The 21,674-nt window shown below is 45.2% G+C and overlaps 2 protein-coding genes, 1 long non-coding RNA gene and 1 other non-coding gene across 6 annotated transcripts; 2 read left to right on the forward strand and 2 right to left on the reverse strand.

Moving 5' to 3' along the window:
- Positions 1-372: 372 nt before the first annotated feature.
- LOC120828535 (U12 minor spliceosomal RNA) lies at positions 373-526 on the forward strand. Its single transcript, XR_005713552.1, has one exon. It is a non-coding gene; the product is annotated as a U12 minor spliceosomal RNA (small nuclear RNA).
- A 3,835-nt stretch (positions 527-4,361) lies between these two features.
- On the reverse strand, positions 4,362-7,550 carry LOC120828505 (uncharacterized). 3 transcript variants are annotated; one of them, XR_013451432.1, is made up of 6 exons: positions 7,412-7,550; positions 6,562-6,630; positions 5,782-6,053; positions 5,618-5,673; positions 5,129-5,491; positions 4,362-5,046 (listed from the first exon to the last, which is right to left on the reverse strand). It is a non-coding gene; the product is annotated as an uncharacterized LOC120828505 (long non-coding RNA). The 3 variants fall into 3 exon arrangements; XR_013451431.1 differs by lacking the exon at positions 5,782-6,053 and having other exon boundaries at positions 5,129-5,488; XR_013451433.1 differs by lacking the exon at positions 5,782-6,053.
- Positions 7,551-12,260: 4,710 nt separating this feature from the next.
- fam234b (family with sequence similarity 234 member B) lies at positions 12,261-19,436 on the forward strand. Its single transcript, XM_040190255.2, is given in 13 exon segments — positions 12,261-12,282; positions 12,285-12,398; positions 14,571-15,104; positions 15,222-15,335; positions 15,424-15,591; positions 15,817-15,932; positions 16,028-16,178; positions 16,328-16,472; positions 16,674-16,868; positions 16,984-17,062; positions 17,853-18,020; positions 18,127-18,247; positions 18,348-19,436. Coding segments are annotated over 13 exon segments (2,190 nt in total). The 3' UTR covers positions 18,611-19,436.
- A 755-nt stretch (positions 19,437-20,191) lies between these two features.
- ndufa6 (NADH:ubiquinone oxidoreductase subunit A6) lies at positions 20,192-21,614 on the reverse strand. Its single transcript, XM_040190258.2, has 3 exons — positions 21,445-21,614; positions 20,572-20,687; positions 20,192-20,414 (listed from the first exon to the last, which is right to left on the reverse strand). The coding sequence occupies exons 1-3, from the start codon at positions 21,581-21,583 to the stop codon at positions 20,283-20,285; spliced, it is 387 nt and encodes a 128-aa protein (XP_040046192.1). The 5' UTR covers positions 21,584-21,614; the 3' UTR covers positions 20,192-20,282.
- Between the last annotated feature and the right edge of the window lie 60 nt (positions 21,615-21,674).

Raw genomic sequence — 21,674 nt, forward strand, 5'->3', positions numbered from 1 at the left:
AAGTTGACTTTAGACTTTACGTTAGTGGAGTATGACAAACTATCGTAAAAAATACCGACTCTACTCCTTAAGACTGTTAGAGTGAAAGTGTCTGCGATCGATTACTTTTGCCAAAATACAAGGGACATACATTCTCGGCCCATGATCCTTTGCGCGAAATTGCCACAAATATAATGCGGTTGTGGGCAATATATACACAGTTTACCTCATTCAAAGCACTGCTTGCCGTTTATTTTACGTAGGTTATTACCCTACATAGTGGCATCTGTTGAAGTAAATGAAAATAAACCAATTTCACGCCACTAGAGTCAGCACTCTGACCAAGAACACCTGGACACTGAGACTAGACCATTCTTCGATAGTTGACTGGTCATGCCTTAAACTGATGAGTAAGGAAAATAACGACGCGGGGTGACGCCCGTGTCCTCGTAAACATAACGAGAAGAATTTTTGAAAGGGCACAGGTCTGTCTGCTGAGGTGACTCGCCTACTTTGTGAGATGCCTCGTGGAGCCAGGACCTTCCCCGATCCCTCTACCTGTAAAAACAAAACCATACGCTGAAGAACTGGTTCGTTTCTCGAAGCTTCATGTGCACACGAAACCACCTACTGGCCAAGTGTATAATCACAGGGAGCTGCATTTGAATATTTGTGGTTGTTGTGAATGACTATGAATTACAAACATGTATGACCAAATAATTTCTGTACATTATTTATCACATATGTGCATAATATATATATTATTTGAATGTATTCTGTGTGTAAATTTTCCCCAAATAGTAGGATCATATGATATGGCAGGTTGTGTAATGCTATTCTGTCACAGGAAAACGGTATCGGCTTAAGCAGGCAGAGGACAGTGAAATGATTACAGGGAAAACCTTAACTTCAGAACCTTGAGGATTCGAATGAAGAGAATGTGCATTTCAGTCAAAGGTGTGAAGGTCTGGAATAAACTTCAAAAAGAGCTGAAGCAAAGTCCAAGCAAGACTCTATAAAAAAAGACTCAAACTGGTGATTCTCAACGGGTACTGTGAATCTACGAAGAGGTGATTGGTATAACCACTCAGCACTATATATATGTTATATTGTATTTAGTATATATAATGTATATTGTATATCATTATTATTAAATAAATACATATTATTATTAGTGTATATACATATATATATACATATAAATATACATGTTATAGGTATGTTTGCAGGGATATGGATGTGGTGTATGTTTCTTTTTGTGATTGGATATTTGTGAAGTGTATGCATGGTATGTAGGTGTATTATGTAGTATTCTGTGTGGGTACAGGCTGGAGAGCAGTTGAAAAGGGGTGGGACATCAAATAAGTGTCATGCTTCTTCCCACTCCTTTTTTTCCGTTGTGCCTAAGCTCATTGTTGTTATATCTATATATTTTTTAATAATTTGTATTTTCCTTGTGTGTACAAGTAGTAACATTTGTTTCCCTTTTTATACAAAAAAAACAATTCAAATTCAAAGGTCTTGTGGAACTAGGACGAGGGGACTGAATATGCTTGTGGAACTTGGACAATGATGTACAGGACAGGGGACATTTTATTCATTTTTATTCAGAAATAAGTTTCTCAACAGTTTTTGGTTTTAAACAATTCCTTTTTTTGACACAACCTCTCCGGCCATTGAAAACACCCTTTCACGGGGTACAGAAGATGCTGGCGTGCACAAAAAAAACGCAGTCTATATAAAAGCAAGTCTATAGAAATTTTGACACCAGAGGGTTTTCCAGCCTGCTTATATTTGGCTCTGAGAGGCAGCGCTGGGCCTCCACAGTGGCATCTGCCTTTACATTTTGAGTCTTCTGTGCCTCCATGGTTTCTAAACGATGCCACAGTTTGCTACCTAGGAGGAAACCACAGATCATGTTACATGTAAGTGTTCTCATTGGAATAATTGATCTCAAAATGTAAAACAATAGATTACCTCCTGTGACATCATGAGAGGTGGAAGCCTGGGGGATTTCCTCTCTGCTTTGTTTTGACCGTATAATGGCGGCACACTCGGAGGTCAGTCGTTTTATTGCTTCGGTGGCTTTTGTTTGGCTGAAAAATCCTAGAACTTTAAATCGGGGGTAAATCCAGGAGGGTCGCAAGAGACATGATGCTCATCAACTGCAAAGTGTACAGCTTCTCCCAGAGTTGCCTTATGAGCTGGTCTCCCATTCCCAACGCTGCTGCAGGTGCCGGTTTTGTTATTTCCTCCTGAAGGTTTTGATCCAGCATCTTCACGAGGGGGACAACTTTGGAGGCAGACACATTTTCCTCTGCCGACAGCTCTACAGTGGCATCATAGAAGGGAGACAGCAAAGAAAGGCACCGGCCAACAATGTTGAACTCTTCTGCTGTTAGGAAGGTCATGTTGTAACGCAACACTGCTCCTACTGGCTCCCTTTGCTCCACCAAACAATGCAGCATCAAATATGTGCTGTTCCATCTGGTCTCCACTTCTTGCATTAGCTTCATGTTTGCCATCCCCAGATGAAGTTGCACTTGTGTAAGCTTCTCCTTTAAAGATACAGATGAGTAGGCCATTAAATCACTGCAGTAGGAGCACAGACAAACTATTAGCGTTATTAGAAGTTGGAATAAAGGCAAAGAGCAGTGGTGCTGCTTCTAAAGAAGCCAACCAGCTTCCGTGCTTTGGCCCGGAGGCCAAAGAGCACAGGCTGCTGGTCAAGTGCCTTCTTCACCGTCAGATTCAGTGTGTGTGCAATGCAAATATGGTGCCGAAGCTTCAGCGCTCTCACACAGGCAAGCATATTGGGAGCACCATCAGTGAGCATACATGTCACCTTATTAGCATTTCCCCATTCCTCCATCAGGTAAGCTTTCACATGAGCTATATTTTCAGCAGTGTGCGGTTGGGGGAAGGCCTGCACTGCTAGCAGCACTGAACTGAGGGTGGTTCTCTCACCCACAAAATGGCACGTTACAGCTAGGTAGGAATACGTATTGATGGATGTCCACATGTTTGTTTCATGCATGCACCCATACATACCTGCCTTGTGGGGAGAATATAATGTTATGGGTCAGCTGCTGTTTTCTCCCCATCCTGTGTGTTTGTACCTTCCTTTCCCCCGGTGTGTCTGTCTGTGCTGTTTGTCTCCACCTACAAGAGGCGTGGCCAGTCATCCTGAACCGTCCCCACACAGCTGATCTCCATTCCACGATTCAGCCCTCCAGTATTTAAACCGGGGCCGTCTGCTTCTCCAGCGCCAGATCGTTACACACCCCCCTGCGTGGTAACTTGACTTCGTATCCTGGCTCCCCAAGACTTTGAGTATTCATACGGTTCTTGTGTCTAAGCCTGATTCCTTTGTCCAGATTCTGCGGTCCCCGCTCTGACCTGCCGTGCCACCTGCCTCCGTCCCTCTGGCGTCCTCACCCGGCTAAAATCCCTTTTACAGATTATCAGTCCTGTGTGATCTCTGTGTGTTGGGTAAAATCTCCCTCCTAACACATAATTAGGATCCAGTTTGGACACAAATGCCCTGAATCCAACATCATCCACAATATTGAAGGGCTGTGTGTCCTTCACTATCATGAGACGAGGGCGTCATCCAGCTCTTGTTTTCTGATGGCTGGTTAAAAGAGAATAAATACAGTGTCTGTTACCGGCCTTTATTTGCACAATAAACAAAAGCGAACAGGGAAAAATGGTCTTGATGCATTTGTAATATTGTGATGACTTACCGTGGCTGGGTGAAGCTCCAGTTTCCTCCTTATCATCATGCAAGGCACGGTGATGCCTCAGCATGGAAGAGGTGTTGTTACTGTACCCCAACTCTTTGGAGAACAATCAACACCTCACCTTTGAATACAATAAGAAACTGAAAAATACAGTTCTTAATAAGCAAACCTAGTGTGTCTGAAAGAGTTAGATTTCGTTCACCTTATTAGGAGTTATCAAATCAAAGTGTTCCCACACAGGGGATACCGTCCTCTTCCTAGCTGGCTCCATCTTATCACCTATTCTTCTCTGCTCGCTCTCCAAACTATCTCTCTCACTCTCTCAACTCTCCAAACTACCCAAACTCTCAACTGACCATAACTCTCCACCAACAACCCACATTTTGAATGGAGCCTGAGGGGTTTATATTGCTGTCAAACCTCCCAGCAAAATCTGAACCACTTCCCGAAGCAGTCACGTGGTACAGCCGGGCAGCGAGGCTTCGGACGTCATCATTTTCAATAGATGTCCATCAATACTCACAAGCTTTAACAGATCATCATCATCTGCACCTCACACACTGCCAAAGGCCTTGTTTGAACCTGACTACCTCACCTCTAGTCTGCTTTTGAGTCCAGAGTCTGAGCTAAAAGCACTAAAACCATTAGATTCAACTTTATTGTCATTACACATGTACAAGTAGCGAGCAGCGAAATGCAGTTTGGCATCAAACCAGTGCAACAGAAAGTATTTTAATAGATAACAGTATATACAGATCATAGATACATTAAACACTATACAGAGGTTGGCTTATGGCCTATGGTACTATTTGGTAATAAATTAGGCAAAACAGACAGATTCACATTAAATAATGTGGAGATATAAACAGAAACCATCAGGGGTTGCTAAACTAGTGCAAATATTCAGTGCATATTGAATTGAGAGTAAACAAATGGTATAAAGTGTCTTCAGTGCAGATAGAGTAGTGTAATGGGGACCAGAGGGGGGGGAAAGAGTTCAAAAGGGTGACCTGTAATGTAATGTAACAGCTCTGGGAAAAAGCTAGTTCCTCAGACGGCCGGTCTGACCAGTTGCACAACAACACAATTAAATTGTAACGTCCACTTTACAAGATCCAAGATGTCCAAGATACAGATGTGGTTCGTTTGTTGTGTTGATCTCTAATATTTTTTGCCATGCAGAGATAAAATAAATAAAAACCCAGTACAGCGGTCAGTCCCAGTGCAGAGTAGAGGCCGATCATTCCCCGAGGACTTCTTCTCAGACTCGTATCACTTGTTGTCTCAGGCCGATCCTTCACTGCTGCAAAGAGACCTGACAAACCTGTTTTATTAATGTAAAGAAAAAAAAAAGTATCTGAATGAAGTTGCTGAACGTGTTAGTAAATTTAACTTTATGAACCTACCAGTGACGTTGAGGTGACATTCCTTAAAGTTCCTCCCATAACTTGTGTCCACTTCACACCAGTACAGCCCCGAGTCATTAGTCTGGAGTCTGGAGATGTGAAGTCTGAGTCGTCCTTCTCTGAGGACGTCTTTGTCCCACTGGACTCGTCCTGCAAAGCGTTTGTCCTGCAACCCTGGAACTTCAACACCTTTATGTAGATGAAACATGAGTAATGGTATCATATCAACTAACATCTCGCATGAGACATAAAGGGAGTTGGTGGAGTGGTCCGTGCTGGTGGGGAACATCCATTCCAGTGAGACGTTGTGGTTCTCCTCTGCATGATACCAGCTCTGTGTCACATTGACTACATATGACCCTGCTGAGGAGACAGAACGAGAGGAGGAGGTGACAAACTGACAGCTTTAACATGGAGCCTTTAGACTCCATCTCCAGATGTTTCTGGGGAGTGTGTGCTGATGCTTCACAAACACAAAAGTGAACTCACCACAGACACAGGAGGTCAGGATGAAGATCACCAGGATCCTGCAGATCATCTCCTCCCTGTGAGAGGAGACAGAGGAGAAGAGGCTCAAATATCACACCATCATCACACCAGCAATCTACAGTGTGTCTTTACATCATACTGCTCTTTTGTATTTATCATCATACCTGGTAAGTTTAGTGTGAGAGTCTTTGAGGGCTTTAAATGGTGTAAATGTACTTTACTGCAACATGTCATTCAAGGAGATGTACAGGCCACGTCCTCATTGTCCCTGTCGACGCGAGCGTAAAAGCTGCTCAGCTCGTCAGGGAAGGAGGCGTCACTGTTTCGGGGGGTAGAGTTGGTTGCCTTGTGGTCATGATGGCCTGGATGCCTGGCCACATGCGTTGGGGGTCGGAGCCGCTCTCCTAACACTCTCTCATGTTTCCTCCAACACATACTGTCGTCAATAAAGCACAGTGTGTACCTTTTATAATAAATAAATGTTTATTTATTATAAATAACACACAGGGAACACACAACCTCAAGCTGTCGTTGACAATGATTCTTTACTCAATAATACAGCTGTTTTTTTTCTTCGATGGACTGGGGTCCATTTCAATAGGAGGTTTAACAAACCCTGAGTTGATTTACCCTGAGATGGGAACTCTAAGTTTTGGGCTTCAGAACAGCTTTTTAGAGTTGGTTCAATCAACTCGGTTGACCCAGAGTTGAGCTCGTGCACCACCCAGTGGCAGATTTAAGAAATTTGATAGAATACTTACGATGGATCACATACATCAAATTATTTTTTTTTGCCCAAAGACACTACGAAGTGAGAGACTGTGATTCGAACCGCCAAACCATTGATTATTGGACGACCCGCTCCACTTCCTGAGCCACTGCTGCCTACAGATTTCACTAGATAAGTCGTAATTGCATGACTGTGTATGTGAGAGATGATTTACCTTTACACAGCTCAGGTGGCAGAGGTGGGTAGCAGCAAGCCAGTAGAAGCTGTCCTCTATGTTGTGGCGCTGACATGAGAAGACAACACACAATACAGGTCAATTATACAGATACATTTTAAACATAAGACACATGTATTATTTGTTTTACCTGTTGTCCCTCTCTTCCTGCCCCTTTTTCACATCATCTCTCTCCCTTTTTCTCTTCTGTCCCTTTTACACATCTTCCTGTCCCTTTTTCTTTGTATTTTCTCCCTTTTGTCCTTAAAATCTTATTTTGCGAGCCTTGGTTTCAGCAAATCTTGCAATGAGGATCCATATCCACTGACTTCCTGCTCAATGGAGAGAACAGCGAGTGCAGACAGCCTCTCCTGTGACATTGTTGATCTCAAATATGTTTTAATCAGCTTTTAGTTTTGACAAACTTCTCTCTACTCATATTTGGATACAAGTCTAAGATATTCTACTTATAAATATAATCAAGTTGAGATCTTTGGGGGGAAGGATGTAATTGCTCCCTTTAAGTTTCAGGTCCTCGGCATTAACATCATCAAATCTCTGCTCCAGTCTGTCAGCATTCATCCAGAAGAAATCCATAAATCTCATAGAAGGTTTCCAAGTGTGAAAATCTCTCCTTTAAAGTAATAAGAGCTATATCAATAAGAGGGGGAAAAAAATCTCTTCCGTAGATCTCTTCTGCAGTTGACTGAGTTTGCTCTTTGCCTTCATACTCAAACTGTCGGGTTGTTCTTTTCTGACGCACCTCTAGCCAGCTCAACTTACATAGTTTATGTTTTTAATGCATAACTTTACACATTCAGGACTAAATCACCCTTGTTTTGATACAAACCTAGTTTTGATACTCATGTTCATTTGCACACGACGGACCCTGCTCAACAGATGTCGCTATCGGTTGAGCTGGTTGTGGGTTGCTGCTGATGGCCGCTGCCGCAGGAGCAGTGAAGAGGAACACACTAGTCGGTTCTTCTTCTGTGGTGCATAGCGGCAGCTATACCGCCATCTTCTGGCTCCCACCGCTTATACTAATATATATATATATATATATATATAAATATATATATATATATATATATATTTCTAATAGTTATGGTAGTGACTTTTTTAATACATGTTAAATATTTAACTGCTAATAATGCATGTTTGATACCCCTTTTTGCATTGAATCATACTGCGATGTTTACTGAAACTGATAAGCTGGCCCTACCAACAAAAAAATCCACCAGCTGCCACTGAGTGAAAGTGACCTCACCAGGTGTAAAGTCCTAAAAACACAAAATACTTTAAATATGTGAAGTATTTACTGAGAAAAACAAACTAGATGTTTAAATATTCTGATGGAACAAACTGGAGTTAACATTGTATTGTTTGTTACTTGGGTATTTTTATTTAATGATGCTTCATAGTTCTACAACACTACCACTTAATATTGTACTCAGGGCTGTAGTGGAGGGTAAACGCACGTAAACGCCGTTTACGCACCTCTAGAATTTTGGAAATAGCGTTTACGCAGCTATAAATAGCGTTTACCCACCTCTAAGTGGCGTTTACGCACCTTAAAGCTCCCTGCGCCTTGTATTCTTCTTGGAATAATCCGAAATAAACTTGGTGTAATTTAAAAACAGCTAAGACTACGTTTCCTATTGTTGAACATATAAACGCCGTAGTCTGAATCATTTTCATCCGCGCAGTATTACGGTCTGTGAGCATCCAATCAGTGCCTTGCGGCTTCAGCAGCGACCAATCAGGATCCAGGAGGTGTGTAACCACACACGCTGTGGATCAGCCCAGTGGTCCCCAACGTTTCTTACCTCACGGACTGGTTTCATGTCAGACAATATTTCGCGGACCGGCCGAGAAGGTCCGACGGGGGAGGGGGGGTAGTAGTCGTTGCGGGCGGAACGACCGACAGGGGGGGTAGTAGTCGCGCGCTCTGTCTTCGCTGGTCGTGCACGGTAAAAGGACAAGAAAAACGCCTGGTGACGCGTAGATTAGAAAACAAGTCAGTTCTCAATGTGAAAAAAACATGCTGTAGGCTATTTATGATGACATAGGTAGTACATGAGTGTTCCTTTAACATATGTTGTCAGTGTAATTGACAGGCTGCTTAACTGGTTAACTCTAAAATTCAACATATTTTTTCAGGCAGTGAGAGGACAGGCAATGATGCAGAGAGCACAGGGAGAGGAGAAACACCAGGTCGAATAGAGAGAGGAGAAGCACAGAGGAGCCATGAACCCCCCAGAACACGTGTTCTGGGGGGTTCATGGCTCCTCTGTGCAAGGCAGGACCTGACGTGGAGGACAAGGAGGCCCTCTGGGAACTACTGTAAAAAGGAGATAGTTCTTAATCTGCAATTGTGTTGTTGTGTTGACATACTTTTCTTTACTGTTTTCTTAAATTTAATAAACTACAAACTACTAACACATGTATTCATTGTCATTGATTGTATATGACTTTTACTGATAACATAATGCAATATAGCCAGGACAGCCTTACAAGAGTCTCGACGCTTTGTGTTGCGTTGCTTCGCGTCGAGGTCGGTATGATCACAAAATTCAGAGTTTACCCACCTCTAATTTTGTGAAGATAACATTAAATGAATCAGAAATACACTATATACATTGTTAATGTGGTAAATGACTATTCTAGGTGGAAACATCTGGTTTTGAATGAAATATCTACATAGGTGTATAGAGGTCCATATCCAGCAACTATCACTCCAGTCTTCTAATGCTACGTTGTGTTTGCTAATTGTCTACATTTCCAAAAACGTGTCTGGAAGTGTCTCCTACGTGGCATATTAAGTGAAAAGACGTGTAAAAACAACATTTTATTAGGTGTTTAATTTACTATTTCAAGTAGCCACTGAATTATTATTTACTTTGTTTAATAGCCGAAATCAATTAAAGAAAATTAATTAAAATTAAAGTGAGGTGCAATCATAGCAATATATGTCATACCTTTTTTAACTAGGTTTTTATATTTCATTTTTAGCTGCTTCCAGGTCCTTTTTTCCCCTGTTGGATTGCACCTAAAATGAAAATGAGATTACATTCCTACTTATATTCATAACTATAGGCTGCGACGATCTTACGGTTAAATGTTATGTCAATGGAACAGTACATTCAAACTTACGCGTTGACTTGGGCAGCAATTTTTACCCACGCTTTTTAGCTTTTTATAATCGGCATGCACACGCTTAACTCAAGGTGAACATACTCAGAGTTGATTGAACTAACACAGATCAGCTGTTCTGGAACCGGATCCTCAGAGTTTCCCGTCTCAGTAAGTCAACCCGGAGTTCAAGGATAGACTCAGAGTTAGCGCGTGTTAGCTAACTAAACGGATCAGGCATTTAGGAGCGGGGACAAAGACCTGTACACAGAGTCAAAATACAAGTTTAGCAAGACGGTGAGAGATGCTAAACGACTGTACTCTGAGAAAATCTAACAACAGTTCTCAGCAAGTAACTCTGCTTCGGTTTGGAGAGGCCTCAAACACCTCACCAACTACAAGCCAAAAACCCCCCCACTCCATGAATGACCTCCGCCTGGCAGACGAGCTGAACGAGTTCTACTGCAGATTCGAAAGACAATATCCTGATCCCATCCCCCACAGCTCCACCAACCTGCTGCAGTCTCCCACCCCTCCCTCCCCCAGCCCATCAGGTGCTCACGCCTCTACCCCGACTCCACCTTCAAGTGGATCACAGACTTCCTGACAGGAAGCAGCACGTGAAGCTGGGGAAACATGTCTCTGCCTCTCGGACCATCAGCACCGGTTCCCCCCAAGGCTGCGTTCTTTCCCCTCTGCTCTTCTCCCTGTACACCAACAGCTGCACCTCCAGCCACCAGTCCGTCAAGCTCCTGAAGTTTGCGGATGACACCACCCTCATTGGACTGATCTCTGGTGGTGATGAGTCCGCCTACAGGTGGGAGTCTGACCATCTGGTTTCGTGGTGCAGTCAGAACAACCTGGAGCTCAACGCTCTAAAGACAGTGGAGATGGTTGTGGATTTCCGGAGGAACACAGCCCCACCCTCCCCCATCACCCTGTGTGACTCCCCCATCACTATTGTGGATTCCTTCCGTTTCCTGGGCTCCATCATCACCCAGGACCTCAAGTGGGAGGTGAACATAGTCAGTCAGTGGGGGACCGGGCTCTGTTGATGAGCCCAACTGCCGACGGGAAGAAACTGTTCGTGTGGCGGGAGGTCTTACTCTTAGTGGACCTCAGCCTCCTGCCAGATGGAAGGGGCACAAACAGTTTTTGTCCGGGGTGAGAGGGGTCGGCTACGATCTTTTGAGCTCGCTTCAGAGACCTGGAAGCGAACAAGTCCTGCAGGGACGGCAGATTGCAGCCGATCACCCTCTCTGCAGAGCGGATGACACGCTGCAGCCTGCCCTTGTCCTTGGCTGTGGCTGCAGCGTACCAGACGGTGATGGAGGAGCAGAGGATGGACTCGATGATGGCCGTGTAGAAGTGCACCATCATCGTCTTTGGCAGGTTGAATTTCTTCAGCTGCCTCAGGAAGAACAACCTCTGCTGAGCCTTCTTGGTGATGACATCCCACCGGTCACTCTCCTTCATACTGCACATGTCACTTTAACTGTAATTTTTCACTTTGTCGTCACTCGTCACTTTGTCACTTGTTTGCTAGTGCACTTTATGTTTAATATTTTTTAACTTTTAAAAAATATTTTAAATTTTTTACTTGTTTTATATTAACCCAAAGCCTTATTCTACTAACCCATTGCATTAGCATTTCATTTTATTTTATTACTTGTGCACTGCTGTCTTGTTGTCTATTGTTGCACTGTCTACTGTCACGCATCAACCGCCAAGACAAATTCCTTGTATGGGTGTATGACATATTTTGGCAATAAATGTTTCCTGATTCCTGATTCCTAAAACGGACATTATTACAAACGATAAAACATGTCACTAACTAATCAAATCGAGGCAAATATAAACAAAGACGAACATACAAAATAATAAAGCTTTCCACATCATAAATTAATTGTTAAGGTAAATTAAGTTAACATTGTTCACAGACATAAAAAGAACGTTACCTCCTTTTTAATCCTCAATTCTATGGAGTTTACCCACAATCCTCCCTGTCCTTTACGACGTACATGTACCACTTAGTAACAGCAGACGGCGTAGTTCAACCACTTTATCAGGATTTATCTCAAACCATTTTAACAATGTTACACATGCATTTCGGTTGATTACATTAAATTACTATACAATCATAGCTGTGCATTGGTATTGTGCTATTGCTTACAGTTTCAAAACTACACTATTCTAAACTAAACTATGGTATTACACTATTCTCATTTCTTTATTGATTACATAGTTCCAGAATCATCGCTGCATACTGGTGTACACCAAATGCATTTTATTAATTGGTCTAATTTATGCACCGGGTGGTCAGTTTCTTTATAAAAACCCATATCTTCAACAAATAAACTACCTGGTCTGTGAAGTTCATCATAACTGTCGAATGGGAGCGGCTTTTTTTATCGTGAGTGCGTGTGAAAACATGCAAAAGCGGGTGTCACACGGCGAAACCGTGAGAGGTTTGTTTATTCATTCTATTTTTTTCATGTTATGGCAACAAAAAAGACCACGGTACGCAGAGCGCGACGCGGGGAAAGGAAACTCAAAGTCCCAGCATGCAGCGCGGCAGGCGCAGATCCAACGGCTGACTCTGTTCCCTGGATCCGCTCATCACCGCTGCCTCACGTCGCTGTCTCTCGGATCTGCTGGAGGAGAAATGGCTGCAGCTCTGTCCCGTGCCCTCAAATTACCCGGTGAGATGCGCCACACGTCTGTCCTCTCGACACACACACACACACACAAACACCGCGGACAGGGACTCGAACCCTTCGTTCTCTGCAGCCTTTCATCGGCACCATATGCTTTGTAACGGTCTCTGCGGCGGATCCATTGACCCGCCGTGCACGGGCTCAGCGTGTGGTCCGAGTCCGTCCGCCTTCCCGACCGCGTCTTTCTAGTGGACATCGTAAAATGTGTCGCGTGTGACCAAATGCAGCGTGTTGACATGTCCCTGGCTGGTCGGCTAGTTGCTAGCTGGAGATAACCCGAGCAGAGCCGAGCCGAGCCGAGCCGCTCGCGGGGCATCGTGACGTTATGTCTGACGCGAGGGTTTAATATCGCGCTGTGTGCGGGCTTTAGGAATGTGCGACGCTACTTGTGTTATTGTCAAAGTGCGTGATGATCTGTTTTGGAGGATATTTTCTCTTTTGCTGTATTTCGTCAGAGGGACTGATATTGTGAGCAGGCTACAATCATGCTTTATTTATCAGGTTCAAATAACCAAGATGCAATCATTGTATCAACATCAGTTGTTGTGGTATTATTAGGAGTAGAATTATACTACGGATTCAATAGTAGAAACAGTCAATTCCTGTCTAGCCTTGACGCATGTCTTATATGCGTGTTAATTCTGTCACGCATAATTCTGTGTTAATGATTTTACAGCAGTGTCAGGGAAGAATCTTCAATACAGAAATGTAACTTGAAAGTTTTTTCTCTTACATAAAATAAAGGTGACCTTGAGAGCTGAGATACAGAGTGTAAACTTTACGAAGAAACTGGCAAGAATTCATTTAGCTCACCTTGTAAAACCACCACAAGCTCTGAGCAGGTCCACGAAGGCTACGCCGATAAAGCCGTCCACATTCAGGATCAGGTTTGGTTTCTAAATATATACTACAGTTGCACTCCAAATGTTTCTAACCCGAGTGAAAATTAGGTTTATTAGGTTATTTAGGTTCAAATATTCAGGTATTTTCAATTAACAACTCCAACTAGGATGGTTGAAATCGCTCCAAATGACAAATGTTGCAAGTGGTTTCTCCACAAAATGACGCTTTCATGAATTCTGAAGTCGCTAAATGATTCAATCCCTCATAGGAGCACACATACTTGATAGGACAAATTAAATGGTATGTTTGTTTGATTGCATGTTAGAAAAACGGGTTGAGGGAATTGTTCAAAAAGTTGCAAAAAACGATCATCGTCTTGCACAAATAGGAAAAAACATACAGATAGATCTCAAAAGCCCCCGAATGTTCCTAAAGGCACCGTTGGAATCATAGTTTGCAAGTTCAAACTCAAAGGAGCACCGGCTTCACTACGTGCACAAGGCAGAAAGTGGACACATTTGACAGCGGACCCCCGAATTTGAGGTCCCACTTTCCACACTAAGGAGCAAACTGGAACACCGAAGGTCTACGCGCCCGAACTCCAAGACCTCAGAGTCCATCAGAAAAGGTCCAGGACCTGGAGCCCATGGAAATTCTCCATAGGTTTTTGAAGGCATCTGCAGCACATAAACCAAAGAATGTTGGAGGGCTGGAGGCCGCTGCTGACGAGGAACGCTGTCAGAACCTGTCGTCTGCTCCGCATCCCGTCAGCCTCGGGTCACAGCAGCAAATGCTGCTCGAATAAGACTCTCATCATGAAGGAATCATTTACAGGCCGCCGCAGTCATTGAAAGGGGTCGCGTCTGTCAGATTCTGAGAAACCACTTGTAACGTTAGTTGTATTGACTATTTAAATAGTTCTTGTTTGGGTTGTTCATTGGCAACAGCTGAACGTTTGTATGGAAATACCTAATTTTGCAATACGGGTTGAATACATTTCATCATATGTTGGTGATATGTAATGCATACATATGTGTATATGTTTGTACCACCATCACCAGTCAAAGGTTTGGAAAAATGTATGATGTATAATGTATGTATGCGTTTGTGTATGTTTAATAGTGTTGATTGTATGTTTAATACATGGAATGATAAGGACAAAACCGGTATGTTTTGAGTACTAAAAAGCATTAAGACCCTTACTAAGATCTGGAAAACCTTGGTAGCTAGAGCAAAGGAAGCGCTCGCCTATCACGCATGCATCAGTATTGTCAAACAAAGTCATTATTGTGTATCTACAACATGTCTCCGCAGGGAAGAAGGGCTCGGACCTCGGCGAGTACGACCCTCTCACCCAGGCGGACAGCGAGGACGAGAGCGAAGAGGACGACCTCGTGCTCAACTACCCCCGGAATGGCCTCGCCGGCAGCCTCGGCGCCGGCTCCTCGAAGCTGCGAGGCAGCCGCTCCGGAAGACTCGTGGGGGACGAGGACGAGGCGCAAGAGGACGAGGACGACGAGGACGAGTGGAGGGAACGTCTCCCCGCTAAGTCCCGGGCGGACAGGGACGACGTGACGGGCGCGCAGTACCGGAGCCACAGGGACTCGGACCGGGGCGGCGAGGGCCGAGCGGGGCCCAGCGCCTCGGGGGGCTCCGGGGTGGGGGCGCACGGCGCCGACGCGGAGCAGAAGAGGCGGAGGGCGAGGAACGCCGTGCGCAGTGCCTTCTTCCTGGTGCCGCTGGTGTGCGCCGCGTTGCTGGTGCTGCTGTGCGCGTTTCTCCTGCCCTGCCAGAAGAGAGAGCTGGAGAAGCGGCCGCAGTGGGAGAGCGCGCTGGGGGAAGCCGGAGGTAAAGGGGGGGGAAACCATTTCTGCTGCCCAGATAGACTTCCGTCGACCCTGCCAGGATTCTCCTGGTGGTTTTCTGTCTTGGTGGTGTTCACCTTGATGTGGTTTCTGTGTCCAGGCGTCACACCGCCCGCGCTGTCGCTGTGGGACGTTGACGGCGACTCGGTTGAGGACGTGTTCCTGGGGGTCACCGAATGGACCAACGACACCCGTCCCGCGCTCGGGAACAAAGGTACACAAGGAATCTCTTGCTGGCGCCACTTCTTTGTGAATGTTGTGTGTGTGTGTTCATTGATCGGCCTGTTCTCTCCTCCGAGCAGTCTACAGCGCGGTGGCCCTGTCCGGGGTCAGCGGGCAGGTGCTGTGGAGGAAAGTCATGCGGGAGTCGGTGATGTACATCCAGTGTGGTCTGCAGTACAGCGGCCAGCCGTCCCCCGTGGTCCTCCTCATTGGGAAGTCCGTCCTCATGGCGGTCAACGGCACCACAGGTCAGGAGACGATCCTCGCCAGAGGACCTATATCAGTCAGTCCAACCGCCGTGTTTGTACTTTCATCGTCCGGCTCTTCAGAAGGGCTGTACATATGCGAGAAAGGAAAGGCTCGTTTGAGCAAAGATTCCTCTCAGCCTCCCGGTTACCCAAGCAGACAAGAGAGGTAATGCAATAAGGGCAATCCTGCAGTGGTCACAGAGGTCTCCTTCCACCCCCCTACAGGGAAGACCTTGTGGTTGGTCCAGCTGAAGAACATTGAATCCCAGGCGGTGTTACTTCCCGACCTCCAGGGCGACCTGGTGCCAGATCTGCTGGTTGCCACCCTGCCCGCAGACGAGGTACAGCCGTGAAGCCCCCTCTATATCTATTTTGGGATTGTGAGCTATAAGTCCACATCTTTCCCATAACGTGATTACATTGTTCTTTTGTTCAGACGTTGGACCTCTCCCTGACGCTGCTCTCGGGGCGGACGGGGGCGAAGCTCGGACACCCCGTGCCCTTTAACCTCACCGGCCAAGGAAAGCTGATTGGTCCTCTGCTGCATGAGACGCAACAAGGGGCTTACTACATCCTCTTTGGACTGGGTAAAGGAATCAAACATGTGTTATGCGGCCCAACATGTGGGTTCAGGCTTGGGCGCAGCTAAAGAAACGACTATTGGACAACAATTTTTAATGGCAGGTCTATGAGATTCTAAGTCGTTCGAGTCCCCCCCCCCTTTCTCTCCTCCCAGGTAATGTAGAGGCCATCTCCCTACGGGACGTCTACATTCGAGCCACTATGGGAAAGATGCCCATAACCCAGGCCCTGAGAGGGAAGGATACAGGATGGGAGGGACTCAAGAAAACCAATTCCTCCTCCTTCATACACATTTACAGGTACGCCTCAGTCACCGGCACATGGCTCTCACTCACCTGGACTTTTTGAATCTGCTACTTTGGTTCCATTTTCTATATATTTTCTAAACATCACTGGGGATCAATGTCCTTAGTTGTTTACACAGTGTAATATTTCCTATTGCCGTGTGGGACATTTTCCCGCTGAGGTCTAAATCGCACCTTGGACCGGCTTCCCTCCAGGGGATCTGAGCGCGTGGAGTTCCTGCTCCCTCTCCTGCCCGGCCTCGGAGACAACCACAACAGCCTGGACCCAGCGTGGAACCTGAACTCCTCCAAGAGCGACTGGGTGCTGGTGTACGGCTCCAGCAAGCTGTCAGTGCTCCGGCAGAAGGACATACGCAAAGAATGGACTTTCAACTCGGGCCCCATTCACAGGTACGCTGATGAAATGTAAACACAGAGGCTTTTCAGCCGGAGGGCGTTGACATTCATGTTCAAAGGAAATGATTGTTTTGTGAAATCCCCCATGACACGTCTTGGCCTGTCACAGCCAACCGGCCCCGGGACACTTCAACGACGACGGAATCCTCGATCTGTTCATTCAGCATTCAGCGAACGGCATCATGAAGGTAAAGCGGGTTCGCCCTAACACACTAGGGGGTAGGAAAAAAATGGGTGTTTGTTGAGTAGACATTGAGTAGACAATATTCAATATAGATAGTAGGGCTGCACGGTATGGCCCAAAATCCATATCCCTTAGAATGTATGTGACATTAATTCATGTACCCCGAAAAAAGGACCGCCGGCTACCCGAACGGCTGTTCGCCGCTCGCAACTGTTAACATACAGTGTTGATAGTTGTTAGCGTGTTAGCTTGTTGTGGATGCTAGTGTTGCCACTACAGGCTCGACAGACTTTACAATAAATCGTTTCTGATCTAACTTAACAACACAGCTCTTGGGCACAAGTCGCGTTGGTGCATCTCTGGTCTCTCCTTGTTCCTCCTGTATCGCTCTTTTCCGTGTTTTCATGTAGCAACAGAGTTACTTCTTGTTGTGAGCTGTACCCAGCATGCAATTCGGCGAGGTAATTAAAAAAAAATTATTAGTGTTACAAATTGTTTATGTGTCACAAGCTGTTATGTTGAGGTGTTTTACCCTGTTAAAGAGTGTTGGTTGTGGGTTATTCATTGTTGTAACCATGACTCAATGTCAACATAACTTCACAAGGAGTTTTGACCGCTGCACGACTCGCGATGACTCTTAAAAATAAATTCTAACGCAGAGCAAGTCAGTAATAATGGTGTAACACCGGTACGTGAGAAATTCACACCGTACGGAAATCTTCTACCGGTGTGCCGCACAGCCCTAATAGATAGAAAGGTTATTGGGAGGAAACATATTGTCTATTGTCTCTCAGGCGCTGGTTGTCGATGGAGCAAACGGGCATCTTCTGTGGTCGGCGGAATTTGTGTGTCCCCGCCTCGTTCTGGAAACGTCCGCCATCGCCACCTCCACCGGCCAATCGGCTTTCCTCTTCTGGGCCGGCGATCCAATCAAAGCACCAAAGAACGTCACCACGGCGACGGTGAGTCCGTCCCAGAGAATCGAGTGCACAGCTCATCTGAAACCTAATCGTCTTTTGACCCTGACGGCCGGAGACATTAATGAACCACCCACCCGTGCGTGTGCAGGTGTCCCCGGGTGTCGCCGCAGCCGAGCCGCTCATCCGAAAACTATTCCTGTTGCACCCGGCGCACGCCACCGTCCTGCTGGAGCTCACCAGCACCACGGACACGGCGGTCACCTCCGCAGGTAAGAGTTCAAATCTTTAACCCCAGGGCGACGTCCACGGTAATACAGACGTTTATGCCTTACAGTTGTACCCCCCCCCCCCACACTCTGTGTCCGACAGTGAGCTATCAGGAGCGGACGAAGGACGCTTCCTACATCACAGTGTCCTCGCGACCCACGGCCGACTCGGAGCCCGGCGCCCGGGTGATCAAGAGCACGAGCCTCCGAGCCGCCGTCATCAAAGGGCAAATAGTCCGACTGGAGGAGAGCGGGAAGTCGGGGGGGGTCGTCAAACCTGGCGCGTTTGAGGTCAACAAGTTCTTCAGGGGTTTGTCCTTTAAGCACCAGGTGAGAGAGACGCACTCAAGCGCGACGTCGTTTTGAGAGCCGCGGATTCATCGCCGAGTCCGTTCGACGATAAATCCGTCCCCTGTGTTGCGTTGTTCAGTGAGGGGCCAACGACAGACGCTGCCTCGCCATTGAAGGCTCCCATGAGGTTTAAGGAGGGGGAGGGAGGGGGGGTGCGCCGCCCCCGACACTGTGGAGACACACTGCATTCATCCGGAGCTGTACATACATCTCGTTTGGTTCACCAAGTGTGAATTTGTTTTCTTTTACTTGAGATTTCTCTGTATAAAGATTATTTATAGCCCGGTTGTGTTTTTATTGCTTCTTTAACGTCTTTAACTTGCAGTGTTTCCCCTGCCTTTCAATTAGGGGGGCGTCATGCCCCCCCAAGAAAGTCTCTTTTTAATGTTTACAATTATCCACTGACCTCTGCGCATGGCGAAGTCTTTAATATTTGATTGAATGTTAATGATTTTTTTGACTTGATACCAAGAAGATTAACTCAACTACTTTAGTTCATTACCGACAGGGAAGCACAACAATCTGTATATGTGTTTAAAGTCTGCAGCACTAATAACTCTTCCAAGGCCAGTATGTTCATTTGGCTTCCTTTTGTTGTCATTAAGCCACTAATGGTGTTCTTTCTGCTCTGTAAATATTTGATGCGGTACAGTGTTGATTTAATTCCTTCAACGTTTGCAAACTCATTGAATTTGTTGATTTATGTTGTGAAATAACTTATTATATAATCAATTTTTTTTCTCTCAAAATATGTGGCTGCTAAAGGGTATGGCATTAAATGTAAGCTGCGACTTCACATACCGCCAGTGAAAGTATGAAAATGAATTCTTACAGTAACGTGTATTATGTGTCCTTTATTTCACTGTCACGTTTGTGTCTGAGATTGTGTACTACATGAGTGCTGAGTATCTGGAGTTTCCTGCATTTCTCTCAAATGCTTCCCTTTAAAAACTCACTCACCTAAAGGAACTTAAATCCTATAAACATTGTCGGCACTGAATTCAGGGCTTTTGTTATCCAGTGAGTGAGTACAAGGTATCACTGTATTTACACTATTCAATTCTTGACCAAAGGGAATTTTAATTGTAAACTTCAGTCCACTCCTAGTGGAAATACATCAGTGAGTCTAAAGCTATCAAGAGAATTTAAGCATTATTTGGTCAATATCAATGTGTGTAAGCCTAAGAAAAACCTTTTATGGGAAACTAAATAACCCAGGTTGAGTTTTTATCATCTTTGCCTGAAGTTTCCTGACTGATCGATTAGCAGATTCACAAAATACATTAATCACATTTTTCATACCATGTTAAAGGAACAGTTCATCCAAAACACATCTTATGTTGCTCTTTAACAAGTGTGCAATCTTTACATTCAAATAGATTTACTTTGGAGACAGAAACATCTCATGAAAATTGAATCCAACTGCTACTCACAATAACTTAAAGATGCTGTTGGGAAAAATATTGTGTTTATTTACCAACTGTCTGCCTGCAAAATAACAACTGATCACAACAGTGTCTCTGGATTCAGTTTTAGTGAGTTATTAGTTGAACTGTTCCTTTAAGACAATCCCAATAAAAGACAACTGTAGATATGTGAGTGTTAAGTGTGTATTTACATCAAAGGGAAACATCTGTCATACAGGACACAAGCATAGAGGTCAGAGGTCAGCAGTTGCCCAAACAGTTCATGGGTTGTGGCCCTCGTAGAATTTGGACAGGAAGTCGGTGGCACGAGGCTGCTCAGTCTCGTGAAAATAGCGCATAATGTGGGTCTTCTGCTTCCAGACATGGATTGTTTCTTGAAGCTCCATTTTCCCCTGGTGGTTAAAGACAAATGGAAAATGTTACAACACACTCCAGAAGCCTACTTTCTGTCAGCCAACTGCGATTGGATTGTCAATGAAACATCTCCAAGGGCAAAATGACCCACTGCTTCAATCAGAAAAGTAAAATCAAAGTTCAGCCTGTTTTTACCTTAATGACTAACATGTCGATCACACGGGGGTCAGTGACATGCTTGTTTTTGTCAAACATCTCCCTCACTTTGTCTCTTCCCTGGCGCGTTTTGATGTCCAGCTGAAAGGTTGCCACTGTAGTGAGAGAGAGAGAGAGAGAGATATACATGTTGCAAGTTCTCTTCTGTACAACAGGAGTGAGGTGTTTTTGTACAGAATTAGCGGTGTGGAGGAAAAAGGTTTGTTTGTTTGATACAGGGCCAGTCCCGCGCTCAGACATGTGTGGGTGCCATTGCAATGTCTTTACTGCAATTTACATTACATGTCATTTTACTCCAACAGTATAACTTCACCATCAATATGAGGAATGGGTTTCAATCATCATGGTTACATAATGAGATCTGTAAGGTGTTCAGCTCAATGTCAAACAGTGTGTGTCTGTCACGTTTTCACTGGAGCAATATGGAAACATGCATTACAGCCTTGTTTCAACAAGGTTTTGACTACAAGGGGATTGATTAAGGTTGTCCAGGACACATGACACCTGATATCCAAGGAGGACATGTGGCTAATATGAAGCATATCTACTGTACGTGTAGGCTAGTGACAAAAGCAGTTTTCACAAGTGTTCTTCTAAATAGAGCTGCCAGCCCCGTTATTTATTTATGGAACCAGATATATGCGCCAGGAAGTAAATTAGTCCAAACGCGTCGGGGTTACTTAATATTCATTTAGCTTTATCGTTTACAAACAATGTTAAATCTGTCTGTTATGGTTTGGATGCTGTTAGCTAACAGCTAATGTTGGCTGCACTGGTCCTCCACATAGACGCGACCTTGACGCGGCGTTTTAAATAACGTCCCCGTCCCGCTGCCACAAAAGAGCCACGTACCGGTGTTGGGGACCTCTCGGTACCAGGCTCGGTACAGCTCCCGGACCCTGCGCTTAGCTTCGTCCAGGTCCCGGCTAAAAAGAGGCTTAACAACTTTAGCGGCTCCAGCTGCTGATCGGGTCGCCGCCGTGGACGCCATGACTGCTGTGACGTCACGGCGTTTCCGATTTTACTTCTTCGACGGTGTCACGTTGAGAAACAGGGCGGTGCCCCCTAGTGGAAGGAACGGT

The sequence above is a fragment of the Gasterosteus aculeatus genome, chromosome 11, assembly GCF_964276395.1.
Source record: "Gasterosteus aculeatus chromosome 11, fGasAcu3.hap1.1, whole genome shotgun sequence".
In the NCBI taxonomy this organism is placed as follows: domain Eukaryota; kingdom Metazoa; phylum Chordata; class Actinopteri; order Perciformes; family Gasterosteidae; genus Gasterosteus; species Gasterosteus aculeatus.